Genomic DNA, 21,325 nt, shown 5'->3' with positions numbered 1-21,325 from the left:
TGGATCTTAATGGGTTATTCTAACATAAAAGGCAAATTTCTGCCTTATGATGACCTAGCACTCAGGAAGAGGCATGATGCTTTTTGGGTCCCTTTGAATATTAGACAAAACATAATATACACTTGAGTGTTGCTCTAACCCAAATATAGAGTAGCCCCAAGGAGCTTTTGTATGAGAAAGAAAAGTCTGTAGCTTGGAATTTTGCAAACTGTTCTGATGTTCAGTCCGGATGACCCAGATCATCCATTCAAAGGTGCCTTAGAGTACAAGTAGCAAATGAAGATGCTCTACAGAAACCCTAGGAAGCTACGATCTCATGGTTTGTGAGATAGAGCCCCATGTTGGAGTCTGTCCTCACAGCGTGGAGCTGCTTGGGATTCTCTCTCCCTCTCTCTCTCTGCCCCTCCTCTGCACATGTGCGTGCTCTCTCTTTAAAAAATAAATAAACATTTTTTTGAAAAATGAATTGCTTAAGTGAGCTCATGTACAATATCTCTGGTTGTTTACTTTGTGTGGCATGATACTTGTCTATGATGGACCTACTCTGGTTCATAGGTAATAGCTAAAGGTGGCTGGTTGTTTAGGGATACAGAAATACATGAGTCTGCAAGGTTGGTGACAAGAAGTCTATTCAATGGCCTGGATAGATACTTCTAGAACTTTCCATTCACATGAGCCCCTCATTACTCCTGAGATATTTCACTTGTATTGGGTTTTGTTTTGTCTTTCCAACAACTGAGTTGTTTTGATGGTGAAACAGACATGACCTTTAAAACCTTAAGTTCTTCCTTAGCTAGGTTTTATTAGAAGAATCACCTACACTATACCTAGCCACTACATGCTATATACACTAGCTAAAGCACATTAATTTCTCAAATACAAGAAAAGACTGCTGATCACTATAGATGTTTAGAAGAAAAAAGAACAGCTAGTTTACATGCAAACAAAGTGCTACTTCTTTTGAGCTGCAGCAAATAGCAAGCAATAGCCCAGATCTTTATTCCAAATTATAGTCCATCTGAGAAGAGAATGAGGCAATTAAGAGCACTATCCCAAAAGGAAAGAAACAGAGTTTACATTCTAAAGAGTAAAGCGATGTAAAATACTGAGGCTGCCATAAGATATTATTAGAAATAACTATTTGAGGGGGCACCTGGGTGGCTTAGTTGGTTGAGCATCTGACTTCAGCTCAGGTCATGATCTCATGGTCTGTGGGTTCGAGCCCCTTGTCAGACTCTGTGCTGACAGCTCAGAGCCTGGAGCCTGCTTCAGATTCTGTGTCTCCCTCTGTCTCTCTCTCCCTCAAAAATAAATAAACATTAAAAAAAAGAAATAACTATTTGGATTAATAAATGAATATAGAATTCTCAGTTTCAATTCATTTCAAAAACACCCACCAAGAAGCTAGTATTTGTCAGGGCATACAGTGGGCAACAGAATGCAAAAATAAATAAAATAATAGTTTCCTTTAATTTTAAGAGTTTTTCAGTCTGACTGCCAATTATCAAGCAAAGAGATATAGATGAAGGCTTTAATTTAACATGTGAAACAGTGACGGGAGCAGTGGTAGAAATGTGAGTTATAGAAGCAAGCCACTCAATGCTTATCATTTTGAATCAATGTATAGCCATTTTCAGCATTCCAGATTAAAGGCATAGAAACTTCTTATCTAACCATTTGTTAAATACTTGCTTAATAGACAGTAACACAGATTTCATCATTTATGTGAATGCTTTTTCTCTCTTGCATCACCCAATACAGTAGACACTAACTATATGTGGAATTTAGGCTAAAATCAATTAAAATTAAAAATGGAATCATCAGTCACACTAGCCATATTTTAAACTTTTTTTTTTTATGGCAAGATCTACTTTCGTAACAAAATTTGAAGGGTACAGTATAGTATTGTTGACTACAGGGAGAGGGAATTGGGGAAGTATTAACTAATGGCATAAAGTTTCAGTTGAGCGAGATGAGTAAGTGCTAGAGGTCTGCTGTACAATATTGTACGCTAGCCACATTTTAAGAGCACAATGACCATACATGCCTATTGCCCGCCATAGTGTATTATAGCAAATGTCCCTTATCACAGAAAGTTTTACTGGTCTCACAGGTTGTACTTATCTTCCTAATTAACTGAATAGGAGCAACTGCTGAGTTTTAAAAGTAATTAATGGTGATCTTTTTTTCTTCAATAGTGTATTTGGTTCTACCTAATTGAATACATTCTATTCTGTTGAAAATTAATGGCTTACTTTCTTTTCTCTTTCTGGTTGTAAAACAAATGTCTTACTTTCTTCTGTTGGCAAGTGTCTCTTCACCATTTCTTGGAGAGATCTTCATCCCATGCTTCTCTTTGCTTCCCTCAAAAGAACAACGGGGGCTTTGTGTAGGTGTTCTGATTGGACGGCCACAAATCTTACTGATCTTTCAAAGAGAAAATATTAAAAGGCAGTTAGAAACCTTCCTCCATCCTACCTGAGAATGTAATACTTGCTAGAGTCCAAAACAATGTAATGTTCTTACTTACACTTCAATATTAACTTTTAAGACATAAAATGTTTGTTAATTTTCCAAAGGAGGAATCAAATTACCTGTATAAAATGGCAACCATGATTAATTGATGCTATGCACATATATATGATTTGCATGTATATATACGCAAAGTACATGAAGCAAACATATGCAGAATAAGAGAAGTATATTAACAAACTTGCCTTCTTGTATAAATAAGACTACTTAACCAAAATAGGTATTTTATGGTTTATATTCAATTTATGACAATCACATAATTGTACTGAAATTTTAAATGAAATAATTTGCTATTAAATATGCAGTCTGTTTTCTAAATGAGTTCTAAAGGTAGTTTTCTTCTTAAGGTCTTTTTTTTTTTTTATATTAGAGAGAGAGAGAGAGAGAGCAAGCGGTAGAGAGGGGGAGAGGGAGAGATAGATTGAGAATCCTAAGCAGGCTGTATTCTCAGTGCAGAGCCCAATGTGGGGCTCACTCCCATGACCCTGGGATCATGATGTGAGCCAAAATCAAGAGTCAATCATTCAATCAACTGAGTCACCCAGGTACCCCTTAAGATCCTCTCTTAAAATAATAATGAATACATTTGTATAGACATTTCATTTGGTAATTGTTCTGTATCTTCTTCTTGTATTTTGAGAGTGTTAGTATAGTTGTTTTTCTAAAATCTAAAATCGTTTTTCTAAAATCAAATGAAAGAGTAAAAAACTTATCTAGCCAAGATCTTTATATACTTTACATAATTATCATTGAGAAAGTAACTAATTAATTGGACATATTACCATGTAGAGCATAAAAAAGACTCACACAATACCTTAAAGAGGTGGAGTATTAAAGAAGTAGAGTAGTATAATTGCAAATACATAAAAACATTGCCTAGGAATCAGGAGACTTTGGTTCTTGTCCTAATTTTTCCATCTTAAGCACTGAAATCTTGAAAACAGTAGCAGAACTTCTTTGAATTTGATTCTCTTATATGTAAGATGAAGAAATTAGAGTAAATTATTCCCAAGTTCCATTAAATTTATCAATTTCTTTAATTTTCCACGCAATGAGCATTAAAGGAATTATGCACTAATTTGTTTATTTAACCCATATTTATCTTGTTTCTTATATTTGCAAAGAAAATGTATTAGAGGTGAAGAGAAAAAAGGCAAAAAACTGAATTTTCTCCTAAAAGAGAAAACTGAGCAGGCTCTGAGCTCTCGGCAGCATCCCATGCAGGCTCCTCATTGTCACCACAGAGCCCAACACAGGGCTCAAACCCACGAACCATAAGATCATGACCTGAGCTGAAACCAAGAGTCAAACACTCAACTGACTGAGTCACCCAAGTGCCTCAGAGCAGGTAAATTGTGAACAGACTCCTAAAGTAGTCCTGAGGGGGAAAAAAGTTATTTTGAACTGTAGTAGTGGCTATGTTCATGAAGAGAAAGATTCATGAATTATAGAGAGAAGTAAAATCAACAAGGCCAAATCCAGAACACAGACAACACCAAAAGTTATGGAAGAACTGTTATGGAAGAGCAGGAAGAACTGTTATCCATTGCTGGTGGGAACGAAGAATGGTATAGACAGTTTGGAAGACAGTTTCGTGGTTTCTTACAAAATGAAAATTATCCATAGGAATTGAAAACTGATGTCCATACAAAGACCTGCACATGGATGTTTACAGAAGCTTTATTCATAATTGCCAAAACTTGGAAGCAGCTGAGATGTCCTTCAGTAGGTGACTGGGTAAAACTGTGGTGCATCCAGATAGCGCAATATTACTCAACACTAAAAACAAATGAGCTATTAGAAAAGACATGGAAGAAACTCAAATGCACACTACGAAGTAAAATAAGCCATCTGACAAGGCTATAAACTGTATGATTCCAACTATATGATATTCTAGAAAAGGCAAAACTGTGAGCACTAAAATTCTTAGTGGTTGCCAGAGATCAAAGAGAATATAGGGATAAGCAGGTTGAGAACAGAGGATGTTTGGGATGGTACAACTACTGTGTATGATGCTAGGGTGGATACATGTCATTATAAATTTGTCCAAACAAATGGAATGAATATACAATACCAAGAGTGAATCCTAATATAACCTATAGACTGGGTGATAATGATGTGTCAGTTGAGGTTCATCAATTCCAAAAAATGTCTGACTCTGACAAGGATGTTGACAACGGGGTAGGCTATGCATGAGTGGGGACAGGGGATAGATATATGGGGAATCTGTACCTTCTTGCCCAGTTTTGATGTGAACTTAAAACTGCTCTAAAAAATGCAATCTATTTTTTAAAAAATCAACAGGGCTTGGCAAATGACCAAAAGTGAAAAGTTAGGGAAGTGTAAGGCCAAGGTGTTAAAAGGCTCAAAGTGAATTTCCAAGAAGCTGAAAAATAGTGATAGTGCAGTGTAAATATATTTAAGTGTGAAAATATTTTCTTAATGGAAAAAAAAAGTATCTTCATTGTCAACAATTCTTAGTCACAAGAACCAAGGGAAGACAATATAAGTTGATGGCAGAAATATTGAGTGAGATTGTTTAATGAAACTGCAGAATATTTGAAATAAAGGAACACAGTAAAAAAGAAATAGACTGCTATCATGATCCAATGTGACTAGCGATAGAGCTCTAGGAAACTTCTAGGAATCTCGGCTCTCATCCTGTCTTTAAAACTTGAGAAAATAAAAACACTTTGTAGTTATAAGTTAAGGGAAATCTTATTTCACCCTGCCCTTCCCATGTTGGACTTAAAACCATATTGGCTACTGACCATATTTCCTAGACAGGTAGATAGAAAGCTGAAAACACTAGCCTCACAAAATCTTTATTCTCATCATCTTTACAATTCTTTTTTGTATTTTGCTACAAATACAAAAGAAAATGTACAAGCCATAGACTTATGTTATCTCTGATTGTATCCAAAGGTCCAGGCATATATACCAGATTCCAACAAATACAAATAAATTTCAAAGCCCTTCTATTTGTTGACTTGCTACCCGCTACCCGGGGAGCTCTACTTCACACCTTATTGAAAGGGAATGGAAAGCCATCTGTTACTAGCACATTAGCTTGTCACCTTGGCCCCGCTGGGGTGAGCCGATTTGGGTGGCCCATTTCAATACCTTCTTGCTATAGAAAAGTCCTTCACACTTACTTGGACTATTTTTCATCTTTGACTTACACTGCCATTTCCTCCTTATCCCCCTCCTTGCTCTGTACTCTTCTCCCCTGCAATCAGTCTGAAGTGTCTCTGAAAGAATTGTTTCCCTTCTTAAGGCTTACCTACTCTTGCTTTAAGTTCATTCTCTAGCTTCCCACTGATCTTCAAGTTCCCATCTCACCTTGAAAGGCCCCTTTTAGTTGCCCCTAACCCAGGTCACTTCTCCCATCCTGAGCGAGTACTTGTTTTAGTACTTATCACCATGCAAACCTTCCCATTTTCACTATGTTCTTGCAGAAGGACAACTTCTCCTAGAGCCTCCCTTTTTGTTCATTCAGTCTTACTCAAGCCATCAAATTGCCAAAACTTATAGTTAATAATCTAGAAAAGCTATTTGTTTATTTTTCTATCTATTTATTTATTTTAGAGAGAGTGAGTGTGTGAGTGAGGAAGAGGGGTAGGGTGGAGAGAGAGAGAGAGAGAGAGAGAGAGAGAGAGAGAGGATCTTAAGCAGGCCCCATGCTCAGTGTGAAGCCTTATGTGGGGCTCAATCCCATAACCCTGGGATCATGACCTGATCCAAAATCAAGAGTCAGATGATCAAGCGACTGAGCCACCCAGGCGCTCCTCAGAAATCTTTTTAAAGAACAATTTACATTGTTCATTTTCAGTTGACTCCCATAAGCAGAGCCTCTATTTCTTTTGCAATGGTCTTTTAAAATGTTTAATAATTATAATTGAAGAGAAAACTGTATAGATCATCACTAGTTGAAAAGCAATGAATGTGGAGGTACTGTGAGTATTTACTAAGCAATCTGTTCATAGGATGAAACAGAGGTGGATGGATGCTCCACCACTATCAGAGGCAAAAAGATAGAAGGAAAATCAAAGCTGTTAGCAGTTTTGAATCTGTTAATCAGGGTGAACAAAGATCCAATAACCCACGTGTACAAGTTAGAAGGTAGAACAAGTATATCGTTTTGGCTTCTCTGTTCCTTAGAGCAGGAGAATTTTAAATAAATTCTCATTTAAAACTCTGATTTGGAGGTAATTCTAAAAGGTAGCTCTAAATGATGCATTGGAGATAAAAGGAAAGTTAATGAATAGAATCACCTACATAGAGTCAATAGTTAAAACCATGAAAATGGATGAAATGACAAAATGTATATAGAATGCCAAGAAGGTCGGAGAGAAAAATCTTCTGGCAGGAGAAAAACAACTCTGAAAATAAGGTGTTGGGCGGGGAGGGGAAGAGGAGAAGGAAGAGGGACTGGAAAAGAGAAGGAGATAAAAGGATTAAGAGGAAGGAGGGAAGGAAAGAAGAGAGGAGGAGAGGGTGGGCGGGAGGGAGGACTCCAGACTAACAGAGATGGCAGTCTTTTAGCCGGTCTCCAACCTTGAGGCTCCTGGGTGGCTCAGTCAGTTAAGCATTCAACACTTGGTGTCGGCTCAGGCCATGATCTTGCAGTTTATGAGTTCAAGCCCCGCATCGGGCTCTGTGGGACAGGGCGGAGCCTGCTTGGGATTCTCTCTCTCCTCTCCCTCTGCCACTACCCTACCCTACCCTACTCATGCTCTCTGTCTCTCAAAATAAATAAACTTAAAAAAGAAAAACAGAAGGTATCCAACCTTAACCTATAGGTGAGAAGACGGAAGCCCAAGACAGGAATATAACTTTGCTAAGTCTGTATCTAGCTATTGGATGAGTCTATCTACTACTATCCAATCAACAGTCTCTTCTTTATACTTATTAGTGGTCTTGTTAGTCACATATTCTTATCCATTGGGAGGGACTCCCAGCATCACATAAGACCTGGGTCCTAAGTGTCCTGCATGAATGAAATAATTTGGGTTGAAAATGATCTAGATATATGAATAAACCAGAGAAGCCCATTTTTCCTTTGTATGTGGAAATAGATGAGGGGAAACATGGCAGTTATTTCCTTTAAGATTCCCACAAACTAATGGAGGTGGGGAGAAATGTAAGGATATTAGACAATTTGACGGATTTTAGGAGGCAAACTAGAATAACTGAATTTATGAAAAAGAAGTCCTCTTTTTCTTTTTCTTAATGTTTATTCATTTCTGAGAGAGAGAGAGACAGAGCATGAGCAGGGAAGGGGCAGAGAGAGAGGGAGACCCAGAATCTGAACAGGCTCCTGGCTCTGAGCTGTCAGCACAGAGCCCGACACGGGGCTCAAAGCCACAAACTGTGAGATCATGACCTGAGCTGAAGTCAGATGCTCAACCAACTGAGTCATCCAAGTGCCCCAAAGAAGGCATTCTCTCTTGATACACTCCCCAAGTTCCAACTTAGTGAGATAGTAACATAAGATTTTCCTCTCTTCCACGAAAGTTCAGATAACATTGCAAAGAATAGTCAGTAACTTCCTGATCTACAAACTACCACAGCAAAATAATTTTGGTTTGATCAAATACCTGATTAACAGAATTGGAAAAGCAAAGTTCTGTCAGATTTCATTAAAGATGTCACAATTGACATATATTAAATGTTCTTGGATTTATGAACACTCAACATTTTCTCTAAAAAGATCAATTTTTTTCAATATAAAAAGGATTTTCATATTGCTAGTGATCTGTAGTTGCTCTTAAAATCATGGTGGAAATAAAAAACTCTCTAATCCACATTTATTTTTAATTGCACATTAAAATATTTTAGTAAATAAGTGTTATTTTGCTATTGCAAATAACTTTTAAAAGTTATCAAAATGTTGATATCACCTGTGTTTTCCATGTTGGATGCAACTGACCAATATTGGTTTTAATCATGATATTACTGTGCATTGAATGCCTATGATGGTAAATTGTGTGTGTCACCTTGACTGGCCATAGGGTGACAAGGTTACACATTATTTCTAGGCATGTCTGTGGCACTATTTCCAGATGAAATTAGCATTTGAGTCCACGGACTCTGTAAAGTAGATTGCCTTCCCCAATGTGAGTGGGCATCATACAATTTACTGAGGGCCCGCAGAGAACAAAAAACAGATGAAGAAGGAATTTCTCTCTTTTTCCCTGCCTCATAGAGTAAACTGTCATCTCATCTTCTCCTGCCTTCAGACTGGGATTCACACCATCAGCTTCCCCGGCTCTCCGGCCTTTAGACTCAGACTAAATCATATGCCACTGGCTTTCCTGGGTCTCCACCTGCAAACAGCAAGTCATGGAATTTCTCCACGTCCATAATCACATGTGCCAATTCCTCAAAATAAATCTCTCCACATATATATTTCTCTGGAGAACTGTAAATAATATAATGCCAAATTCAGGCTTGATGAAGTAACATATCTTTTTACAACTACACAAATAAATTGTTTTGAACATCCTAGTCTTTATTGTAGCTTACATCTGCTTTGAACACATAATGAAATGATGATAATTACATGCAATTAATAAAAGGAGCATGTGGATACATAAAACTCTTAAAACACAAAAATCTTGCTTAATTTTCCTTAAATTATCAGTTCATTTCCTTCATGTGTCATTATATTTTGACAGAAGTAGTCAGAGGGGCGCCTGGGTAGCTCAGTCGGTTAAGCGTCTGACTTCGGCTCAGGTCACGATCTCGAGGTTTGTGAGTTCAAGCCCCGCTCTAAGCTCTGCACTGACAGCTCAGAGCCTGGAGCCTGCTTCAGATTTTGTGTCTCCCTCTCTCTCTGCCCCTCCCCTGCTTGTGCTCTATCTCTTTCTATCAAAAATAAATAAACATGAAAAAATTAAAAAGAAGTATATATCATTTCATCGCATTGATACATATGATAGTGTCCCCATACATCAAAATATAGTTTATTAACTCAATCTTTGAATCAGGTAGATTCCAAAATATCTTCCTAGTTTATTTTTCAATATAATGCAACATATACTTCAATGAAAGCATACAAATACACTGAATTAGTGTTGATAAACTTTTTTTAAACTTCAAATTTATGTTTATTTAAAAATTTTTTAATGTTTATTTATTTTTTGAGAGAGAGAGAGAGAGAGAGCACGAGTTGGGGGAGGGGCAAAGATAGAATCCAAAGAGAATCCAAAGGAGGCTCTAGGCTCTGAGCTGTCACCACAGAGCCTGGTGTGGGGCTTGAACTCACAGATGTTAGATCATGACCTAAGCTGAAGTCAGATACTTGACGGACTGAGCCACCTAGGTGCCCGAATGTTGATAAACTTTTAGATGAATTTAATTAAGCAAACAATAAGTAAACAATATTAATTATGCAAGAGTGATAACATAGTAAAATCATATGATCAGAGATGAATTTCAGCAAAATTGAACTTAATGGAGCCATTTGTAAAATATAGTCTATTTTTCTGACAATTTCCATTAGTATGCTAGATGTCTTCCCAGACAAAGTTACTTTTGGTGAGAAATATTAACTTCATGAGGACTAGTATTATGGCATGGTGATAGTACGTTATTACAAAAGATTTTGCTAAGTTTGTATTAATGGAAATGAAAAAATAAGTGATTACAGAATATCATACCCTATAACTATGGAGCAATCACCATCTATATAATATGCATGCTACTTTGAAGTTCAAGGTATAAATAATTCCAGAAGTGAGCTGTGGAAAAAATATAAAGTTATAGCTATAATACCACTTTTAAAACACTAGTACATTCTGGTATTGCAACAAGGAATATTTATAGTAAGTTATAAATTATTAAGACTCTAAAAAGCAGTACTTTTAAATATAAGTTATCCATAAGGAGAATTCTAAGTTTGTACAAGGTGCCCAGTTCCTGGGAAAAAGCAAATAAAACAGTGTTAACGCTGAATAAGGAAGAAAACACCTATTGTCTCCAGTTCGCAAGGGTAGAGATATGTTAACTCTAGAGCCTGCAAAGAGTAAATAAGGCCCTTTTACAAATGTCTACTTGGAACCAAAGAATGTTTGTCCTTGGATGGCTGGCTTTTCCTTGTCTTTCCTTTTAATTTTCCAGAAGTTGCCTCCCTGCATAGATTTCAATAGCTATCATCATAAAGGTTGCCACACCGAACTCATTTTATAGTTCAAATTAAAAGAGAAGAAAGAAGAGGAAGGGGAGGAGGGGCAGGACACTGTGAAGCAGAATAACATTTCTAGATATTCTAAGTGGGATCCTAATTCTGCATTGCTAGTTTTGAGCACCTGCAAATTAAACCACCAGAGGGAGCTTCTGCATTTCAATCTGATGCCTAATCACTAATTAAATTTACTGCATGTGGCCATTTAAAATCATTTAACTCACGGGGCGCCTGGGTGGCTCAGTATCTGACTTCGTCTCCGATCATTACCTTGAGGTTCGTGAGTTTGAGGCCCGCATCGGGCTCTGTGCTGATAGCTCAGAGCCAGGAGCCCGCTTCAGATTCTGTGTCTCCTTCTCTCTCTGCCCCTCCCCTGCTCTCTTTCTCTCTCTCTCTCTCTGTCTGCCAAAAATAAATAAAATGTTAAAAAAAAAAATCATTTAACTCAGGACTCTTAGAAAAAAAAATGCAACTTGTAGGCCAAACTGACAAATATTTAGATACATGAAATCTGCATAAAAAGCCAGTCTTCCATGTAAAATGGAAGAATGGGGCTGAGTGCCAATGTAATCAAATGAGAAAAGGAAAACCAACCCAGAATTGAAGACTAATTCCTCCAAACTGAGCTATGTTGTTGTCAGAAATGGGGAGAGACTAAAAACTAAGACAACCAATTATTTTCCCCTCTTGAGCCCTCTTGGCTTTCTTTCCTCCTTCCCTTTCTTCTGTGTTTCCTTCTTTTCCTCGTTCCTTCCCTTCTTCCCTTTTACTTTCCTTCCTTCATTCCAATCTCTCTTTCCTTTTCATTCATACCTATCTTTCTTCCTCCCTTACAATTATATGAGCACATTATTTTTGCAAGCTCCCAGGACTGGAAGTCAAATTTATGCATTTTAGTCCTTGTTTAGCTACAGATAGCAGTATCGCTCAATATGTGGAGCACCTATTATTTGTAGGGTGTTATTCTAAAAGATGGGAATACATTCTGAGAGATGATGAAACTTTTTAAAAATGCTTACATTCTAGCAGAGGAAACTGAAAATAGAACATTAAATATATTACCTTTATGCCTTAGTGAATGCCATTCAGTCAAAAATGGGTAAGAGATAGACTAATGGGTTGGACAGAGGATGGACTCCTGAATGGAGAAAGTAGAAGTGGTATAAATATGCAATGGAATATTGGTCAGCCATCAAAAAAATGAAATCTTGCCATTTGTAATGACACAGATGGAGTTAGAGAGTATTACACTAAGCCAAATAAGTCAGTCAAAGACAAATACCATATGATTTCATTCATAATGGAATTTAAGAAACCAAACACATGCAAAAGGGAAAAAAAAGAGAGAGACAGAGAGAGGCAAACCAGGAAACAAACTCAATTATAGAGAACAAACTGATGGTTACCAGAGGGGAGGTGGGTAGGGGTGGGGAATGGATTAAATAGGTGATAGGGATAAAAAGAGTACTTGCTGTGATAAGGATTGGGTGTTGTATGGAACTATTGAATCACTATGTTGTGCACCTGAAACTAATATTATACTGTATGTTAACTAGTTGGAATTTAAACTAAAAAGTAAAAAAAAAAATTAAATGACTAAGTCATAGACTGATGAGTTGGGGGACAATGGACTGCTTCAACTAGTTGGCCAAGAAGAACTTCTTTAAAGTGGTATTTGAGTTATGTTCTGAATGAATACAGAAGCAGCCATGGGAAGATCACAGGGAGGTGCTTATATACAGAGAGAACAGGAATTAAAATAGTCCTGGGAAGGAGAAAAAAGAGGCTGCTACAATGGAAAAACACCACAGAGTATGGGGTGGGGGCTGGGGATCAGAGGTAAATTGGCCGGATTACATGATTTCACGTATGTTCTGCCAAAGAATGAGTTTGTCTGAAGTCACTGCAGAATTCTGAGCAGAGCAATAACATTATCTGTTTTATGTTTTAAAAATATCACACTGTCTATCTGTCTATTGTTTGGAGAGAAGTCTGGGCAAGTCACAACAGAGTGACAGACAAGATGGAAACCACGAATCCAGGTACGAAGCTGTCTGTGCGGTTCAAGGAAAAGGGGATGATGGCTTTGCCAAGGACAGTCTTCAAGGACTGAGATCTCGCTTGAGGACACGTATATTTTGAAGGTGGGAATAGGAAGGCTTGAGGGTGGATTAAATGCTACAAGTGAAGGAACCAGCAGATTCAAGAATGACTTCTGATGTTTTTTGGCCAAAGCAACTAGGCAAATGGAAGTGTCACATAAGCTAGAGAAGAATGAATTTGGGGAGAAAAATAAAATTCTCTTTTGGACAGATCTGTGTGTTTCTGTGTCTATTCTTGTTTCTGTGACTATTATTCATCCAAGAGGAACTATCCAATAAGCTGTTAGTTATATGAGCTGAAATGAAAGCTCAAGGGTAAGGCCAGGCAAAGTATATGAATGTGGTTGTTGACTGCATTGTCCTTGGGATAAGTACAGATGGAGGAGAGCACAGAAAACCAATACCTGGGGCATTCCAACATTTACAGGTGGAGACAAAGAAAAGTTAAAAAAGATTCCGGAAAGAAATTTTCAGAGAAGTAAAAGGAATCCATTGAGAGTGGAGTCTGGGCCATCGCAAAATACAAATGAAGAAGGGTTTTTTTTTTCTTTTTTAAGAGGAAATGATCAAATGTGTGCAAAGTGACTGACAGCTCACATAAAATGAGGATGAAAATGGACCATATATCTTATGAGAAAAAGACCACTGGTCACTTGTGAAAAATGTAGTTTCTGTGGAGAAGTGTGGCAGAAAGCACAGTAACTAGGGTACAAGAGATAAAAGGAAATCAGAAAGCAAGACTGTCAAAAGGTACAAATTTCCAGTTATAAGTAAGCACTATGTGCTTCAGCTGAACGGTATTACTCACTGTCCCCAGTTACCCTGTACTTTTCAGTCTGTACTTTCCTTATTTCAGCCTGGGACTACAGTTAAAATACCGTATTGCATATTTGAAAGTTACTGAGAGACTAGATCTTAAAAGGTTCTTATCCCAAGAAAGATGTGCAGTGATGGATGTTAATTAGAATTATATATTCACAATATATATATCAAATTATTACATTGTACACCTGAAACTAATACTATGTTATATGTCAGTTATTCCTCAATAAAAAAAAATAAACGTTGACTGTGAAAATACACAAAAATTTCATGGAGTTTTATAGTCAAGCAGCACAGATTTATGGGACAGAGCCTCAAAAGGACACAGAGGCAAGTCAGTTTCTGTTTTGTTTTGTTTTGTTCTGCTCTGTTCTGTTTTAGGACAGTAGCTATTACAATTTGATTGCATGTTTAATAGTACAGACTCTGTTTCAGATCATTTGATCCCAAAATACTTCAATTGCAAAACAAGTGAGACATTTCTCAAAGTGTCTGACTACCAGGGAGACACGTAGTTTAAACCTACAATCTGAAGTCAGAGTGCCTTTACTTCTGCACATATCCACGGCTGATGCATTGGAGATGCTGGATCATAGACTATGGATTGGGTAAGGAGAGAAATAAGGGCAAAAGAAATGGATGGGGAGAGTAAATATTATGAATATTTCCATAACATAAAATAATTTTTTGGATTATAAATACAAGAGTAAGGGAGCTGGAATGGCAGAAAATGAAGACCATGTGATGTAAGTGAATTGCAGATTTCAGAGATGGTACAAACATTGGTGATGAGTATGGGAGGACAGAATGATTAGAAGTAGAATCAGGGGCTCCTGGGTGGCTCAGTTGGTTAAGCATCTGACTCATGATTTCCCCTCAGGTCATGATTTCATGATTTGTGAGATCAAGCCCTGCATTGGGCTCTGTGCTGATGGTGTGCAGCCTGCTTGGAATTCTCTCCCTCCCTCTCTCTCTCTCCCTCCCTCCCCCACTTGCACATGCTCTCTCTCTCTCTCTCTCTTTCTCTCTCTCTCTCTCTCAAAATAAATAAACAAACTTAAAAAATTAGAATCATATTGTCAGATATACAGGTTGGTATAATGATCTTGGATAACTGGAGTTTGGGATTCCTGATGGTCACTGATGTCAATGGGGGAACAAAGCATAATGGGATTGATCTAGGCAATCAGAACACATATTTAGCAACATAGGAGTGTGTGGAGTGTTGTGGAATCTGAGAGCATCTGCAGAGGCTGGCCACATCATTGGTGGCAGTTAGAAGAATGCTGATTTACTAGAGCAATTGCCAGTTTCAAGTTTTAGGAGAAAATGTATAATCTGACTTTAAGCAAATCACTTTAAGCTCTGTCCATATTGTGACATCGGCCAAATGGACACACTTAATTCAACTAAGGGGATTTTGTAAAGGTCTCCAAATGTGGGCTATCTTTCTCTTTTAAGACTGAAGGATCATTAAGGGCAATAAAAACTAGAACTAGAACATAGTTTGCCAATCCTCTAAAGTCTTGCCTTTTAGGAGTTTATAATCTAGTTAGGGAGGTAGAATTTCCAATGATGAAACAAATTGATAAATATATGAAGTTAACTTCAATACAATACAAACAATGTCTCAATAGAGTATAAGTAATGTTTCAAAAGAATACGATAAGCAGTAAGTTGTACAGCAGCCCAGAGAAAATCACCAGGAAGCAGGGGCAGCAGGGAACCTTGTACACAGACCTTGAAGCATTGGTGGAGAGAAAAAAAATGAGAGCAATCCTACCCTGAGAGGATAGGAATGGGATAGAATTCTACATGGGATACTAACTTGGTTATCCTAAGTAAAGCTTGATTCAATTACCTTTTGCAATACAATCTAAGGGGGATTTTTTTTTTTTTTTGGCTTTCTATGAGCATTGGGCTGTATGACATTTTAAACCTTTTGAGTTAGACAGTCTGATAGCATACCAACTACTAAGCTCTCCCAACAAAGAGAAGAGTGCCAGACAGCCAGTGCAACCTCCATATTGGGGCAGTAAGAAACCATAGGGAAGGACAGAAAAACACCTTGACATCAAGTTTAAGGCATGGAAATATCTCTAGAGCCATAAAATCAAAACTTAACCATTGCCTTTATCAAAGGGAGTAATAAGAATCCTAAGCCATCCAAATGCATATTCTAGATGTAATAATTAGATGAAAATAAGAAAGAAGAATAAAGCAGTATGACCATATATTCTTCCACTTTTCCAAAGCTGAAAATGTTTGAAGCTGCTTTAGAAATGGCATCAGCTAGAGGCTTAAAATGTTCAAACAAAGGCTATTCTGCTTTCATCAGGTCTCCTACGTTTTGCTTCTCCCTTGGCACTGGGATTTCCATCACCCCACAATGGGCTTTCATTAGCTTTTCCTTGGATAGATGCAGGACATCTTGCTGCCTTTCTTTTGAGCATCCTCCCAGATTTGATCCTACCCTCCATGCTTCCAGATTAATCTTCCTAAAGCACAGTTCCAGTCAGACTCCTTCTCTGATCCCAAACCTTCTGTGCTTCCTCCCTTTTCCTACTGAGTAGAAACTAAAGTCTATCATGTGAATTTACAGTGAGAACCTCAAAATTTCTGAGCACCTCTCTTTAAACACTATGTGCTTCAGCTGAACGGTATTACTCACTGTCCCCAGTTACCCTGTACTTTTCAGTCTGTACTTTCCTTATTTCAGCTTGTCTAAATGTTACCATCTTTCAAGGGTCACTGAAAATATCACCTGTGAAATTTAATCACCCTTGATCTCTCAATTTGAGGTTATTTGCCAACCTAGCAAACATTTGGTTTGTACATCTCAATAAGATTTGTCCTGAAGCAGTTTAGAGTACAGCAGAGGAAGTATTTTGATTTCTTGTTTGTTTTTTTTGTTGTTGTTGTTGTTTTGTTTTTTTGTTCCTAATAGCTGTCAATGCCTCCTTCTGCCCCCCAGGGTAAAGCTAAAATACATTTATTCAAATGAATTCATATATTTCTTCTCAACTCTCTGATTTGTTGGAAATAGTCAAATGACAATCCCGGGGACAATTTACTCCCTTCCACAGAGTACTCAAAGTCTACCATTGTGCCTTCCTGTTTACTGAGAAGTTGTGAAGATTTTTTGCCTTTCTTATTTTTCATAACCACTGACCTATAATGAACATTCCATGTAACATTCATGCATCAGAAAATTTCATTGTCAGGAAATTGTTAGAAAAGTACTTAAAAAGAGGCACTGTTACCTGGGAAAATAATTTAAACACATTTAATAGACAAATTTGTATTATTCAGAATAGTTGAAAACCATAAACAACCCAAATGAAAAAAGTGGATGGACAAAGGCTAAGGTCACATAAGTCATACACACACGCAGCCACACCAGACACAAATGGCAAAAAACAAACAAACAAGCAAACAAACAAACACAGGGAGGAGTTAAGATGTAGGAGAGTAGGGGGACCAGGATTTTCCTCATCCCTCAAACACAGCTGTATTAAGGTCAGAACACCTGGAACACCCAGGAAACCGATCTGTGGAGGGACAGATCTCCACAGGTGGAGGAAGACATCTTGGTGGGACAGGGGTGCATGTATGGAAATTGGGGGAGATAAAACAGTGTAGGCACAGAGGGGAGGGCACCACTTATGTGGACAGACCAAAGGGAGAGAAAGACAGAGAGGCTGTAGAATTGCAGTGTTGTGTTAGCACAAGAGAAAAACATCTCTGGACCATGGTCTGAGGAATAAAAAATTCGGAAAGTACCAGTTTCTACTTTGCAAACAGCCTCAGACCTGAAGATCGGAGTTTTCGAAAATGCGAGCCTTTCTCCAGACAGAGCAGACCATGTGCACGTGCCAGGTGGAGAGGGAGCTCGTCCCAGGATGCAGTAGAAACCTCGGAGGTGCACTGGGAGACAACTGTCCCCTCCGTTGACTGCTGAAAGAAAAGGATTTATTGCCTCCCCAAGGACAAAAGACTCTGCAGGTGCTAGCCAGAGGCCCTTTGTCCACAGGGCTGAGTGGCACGACACTGGAACAGAATCTGTGCAGTGCAGGCCCCTTTAAGACATCGGGTTTTGAATCCCAGCCCAGCAGCTAGAAGGCTCCTGAGACTGTGGAGCAGGGCAAGCGGACCACCCCGGCACTGCTCTGTGAGGCTGCCTGAGCAGCCTGGTTTGAGACATCTGGTCCACGGAGGACAGACTGGGGTGTTGCCATTTTTCTCCCCATCACCAACAGGGTGGGGCTTCAGGGAGGAGCACAGTGGCCCCCAGTGGAGGCAGGACCTGCTTATACCTAACCCTGTGCCTCCATGCCTGGTAACTGCTTATCTACCCCAGTGAGATTGACATTGACCAAACCAGAGGCCTCTCCTCTGGCACAGCCACCAGTCCTGGGTACCAACAGACAACTGTCCTGTGGTTTGGTATGTTAGTCTGTTTCTCTCTTTTCTTTTCTTCTCCTCTCTTTTCTCTTCTTTTTCTTTCTACCTTCTTCTTCTTCTTCTTCTTTTTTTTTCCTTTGGAAACAGGCTCATAGCTTCTGATTTGATTTTGGGTCAATTCTCATTATTTATATATATACATATATGTGTGTGTGTGTGTGTGTGTGTGTGTGTGTGTGTGTATATATATATATATATATATATATATATATATATATATATTTGTCCTTTCTCTGTTTTGTTTGTTTAATGCTTGCCCCATTTTTACTCTATTCTTTTTATACCTTTTCTATATCTCCTTTTTCTTTATTTTACTTATTCTCTCTCTGAGTTAAGCCTTATAGTTTCTTTCATTATCTACTTGGTCTTTTTTTTTTTTTTTACCCCTTTCATTTTTCTTTTTGTATAGGATCATGCTCCCTGCCCTTTCCTTTTTTCCAGGGTTATTTCAACAAACAAATCAAAGCACATCTGGTGGAAGGTCCAAACAATCCTCCATTAGGAGCAGGAAGAAGCTTTGTAGAGAATTGACCAGTGGGATAGAGCAGCCAAATATGCAACAACAGAGTGTACATAACACACTCCAAAAACACTTACTGAAGTGCCAGGCCTTGGACAGCATATGACCTCTTTTTAATATAGTAGTACCCACAGGTATAGGACATAACACAAGCTATTAAATCACGCAAAAGACAGAAACCTAGCCAAAATGATGAAATGGATGAAATCTCCTCAAAAGAAAATCTAGAAGAAATTACAGCCAGAGAATTGCTCAAAAGAGATATAAACAGTATATCTGAACAAGAATCTAGAATAAAAATCGTAAGACTAATAGCTGGGCTTGAAAAAAAAGCATAAAAGACAGCAGAGAATCTATTGCTATAGAGATAAAAGACCTAAGAAATAGTCACAATGAATGAAGAAATGCCATAATGAGGGGCACCTGGGTGGCTCAGTCGGTTAAGCATCTGACTTTGGCTCAGGTCATGATCTCGTGGTCTGTGAGTTCAAGGCCCGCATCGGGCTCTGTGCTGATGGCTCAGAGCCTGGAGCCTGCTTCAGATTCTGTGTCTCCCTCTTTCACTTCCCATCCCCTGCTTGTGCTCTGTCTCTCTCTTAAAAATAAATAAACACAAAAGAAGAAAGAAATGCTATAAAGGAGATGCAAAATAAACTAGATACAGTGACAGCAAGGATGGAAGAAGCAGAGGAGAGAATAGGTAATAGAAGATAAAATTATGTTAACTGAAGCTGAATAAAAGAGTGAAAGGAAATTACTAGACCACAAGGGGAGAATTAGAGACCTAAGTGATTCAATGAAACAAAATAATATCCATATCATAGGAGTTCCAGAAGAAGAGGAAGAAGAGAGAGAAAGGGGAAGAAGGTTTATTTGAACACATTATAGCTTCCCTAATCTGGGGAAGGAAACAGGCATCCAAGTCCAAGAGGCACAGAGAACTCCCTTCAAAATTAACAAAAACAGGTTAACACCATGGCCGATCATTGTGAAACTGGCAAAATACAAAGATAAAGAGAGAATTCTGAAAGCAGCTAGGGACAAACGGGCCTTAACCTACAAGGGCAGACACATAAGGGTAGTAGCAGACCTATCTACTGAAACTTGGCAGGCCAGAAAGGAGTGGCAGGAAATATTCAATGTGCTGAATAGGAAAATATGCAGCCAAGTATCCTTTATCCAGCAAGGCTGTCATTCAGAATAGAAGGAGAGATAAAAGCTTTCCCAGACAAACAAAAACTAAAGGCATTCATGACCACTAAACCAGCCCTGCAGGAGATCCTAAGGGGAACTCCGTGAGTGGAAAGCAGCAAAGACTACAAAGGACCACAGACATCACCACAGACATGAAATCAACAGATAAAACAATGACACTAAGTCATATCTTTCAATAATTACTCTGAATATAAATGGACTGACTGTCCCAATAAAAAGATATAGGGTATCAGAATGGATATAAAACAAGATCCATTTATATGCTGCCTACAAGAAACTCATTTTAGACCTGAGGACACTTGGAGATTGAAAGTGAGGGGATGGAGAACCATCTATCATGCTACTGGATGTCAAAAGAAAGCCAGAGTAGCCATACTTATATCACAAACTAGATTTGAAAACAGACTGTAATAAGAGATGAAGAAGGGCATTATATCATAATTAAGGGGTCTATCCGTCAAGAAGAGCTAACAATTATAAATGTTTATGTACCCAATGTGAAGACACCCAAATGTATAAATAAATTAATTACAAACATAAAGAAATGTATAGATAATATGCTGTGATTGTAGGGAAGTTTAATATTCCACTTACAACAATGGACAGGTCATCTAGGCAGAAAATCAGTAAGGAGATAAGGGCTCTGAATGACACATTAGACCAGATGGACTTAACAGATATATTCAGACTTTTCAACCAAAAGCAGAAAAATACATAAACATTCTTCTTGAGTTCATATGGAACATTCTCCAAAATAGATCACATACTGGGTCACAAAACAGCCCTTAATAATCATAAAAAGATTGAGATCATACTATGCATATTTTCAGATCACAACCCTATGAAACTTGAAATCAACCACAAGAAAATATTTGAAAAGCCCCCAAATACATGGAGGTTAAAGAATGTCCCAGGTTAAAGAATGAATGAGTCAACCAGGAAATTAAAGAAGAAATTAAAAAATATATGGAAGCAAATGAAATGAAAACACAACAGTCCAAACCCATTAAGATGCAGCAAAGGCAGTCCTAAGAGGAAAATACATTGCAATCTAGGCCCATCTCAAAAAGCAAGAAAGCCCTCAAATATATAACTTAACCTCACACCTAAAGAAACTAGAAAGGCAGCAGCAAAGAAAGCCCAAAGCCAGCAGAAGAGAAATAATAAAAACGATTAGAGCAGAAATAAACAATACATAATCCAAAAACAAAACAAAACAAAACACTACAACAGCTCAATGAATCTAAGAACTGGTTTTTTGAAAGAGGGCCAAAATAGATAAAATCACAAATGAAAGAGGAGAGATCACAACCAACACCACAGAAATACAGTTATCAAAGAACACTATGAAAAATTATATGCCAACAAATTGGACAGTCTGGAAAAAATGGACAAATTCATAGACACACACACTACCAAAACTCAAAGGGGAAGAAATAGAAAATTTGATTAGACCCATAACCAGTGAAGAAATTGAATCAG

General features: G+C 38.0%; 1 protein-coding gene across 1 annotated transcript in view; it reads right to left on the bottom strand.

Moving 5' to 3' along the window:
• Positions 1 to 21,325, bottom strand: part of GPC5 (glypican 5) — a 682,923-nt gene that overhangs the window by 361,582 nt on the left and 300,016 nt on the right. Inside the window, exon 4 of the mRNA XM_027065090.2 lies at positions 2,294 to 2,427. Coding sequence (XP_026920891.2) covers positions 2,294 to 2,427 — 134 coding nt within the window. The remainder of the gene's footprint in view (positions 1 to 2,293; positions 2,428 to 21,325) is intronic.

This window comes from Acinonyx jubatus, chromosome A1 (assembly GCF_027475565.1).
Source record: "Acinonyx jubatus isolate Ajub_Pintada_27869175 chromosome A1, VMU_Ajub_asm_v1.0, whole genome shotgun sequence".
NCBI lineage: Eukaryota > Metazoa > Chordata > Mammalia > Carnivora > Felidae > Acinonyx > Acinonyx jubatus.
Note: the sequence above shows the minus strand (reverse complement) of the source record. Positions and strands in the feature narration are given on the sequence as shown.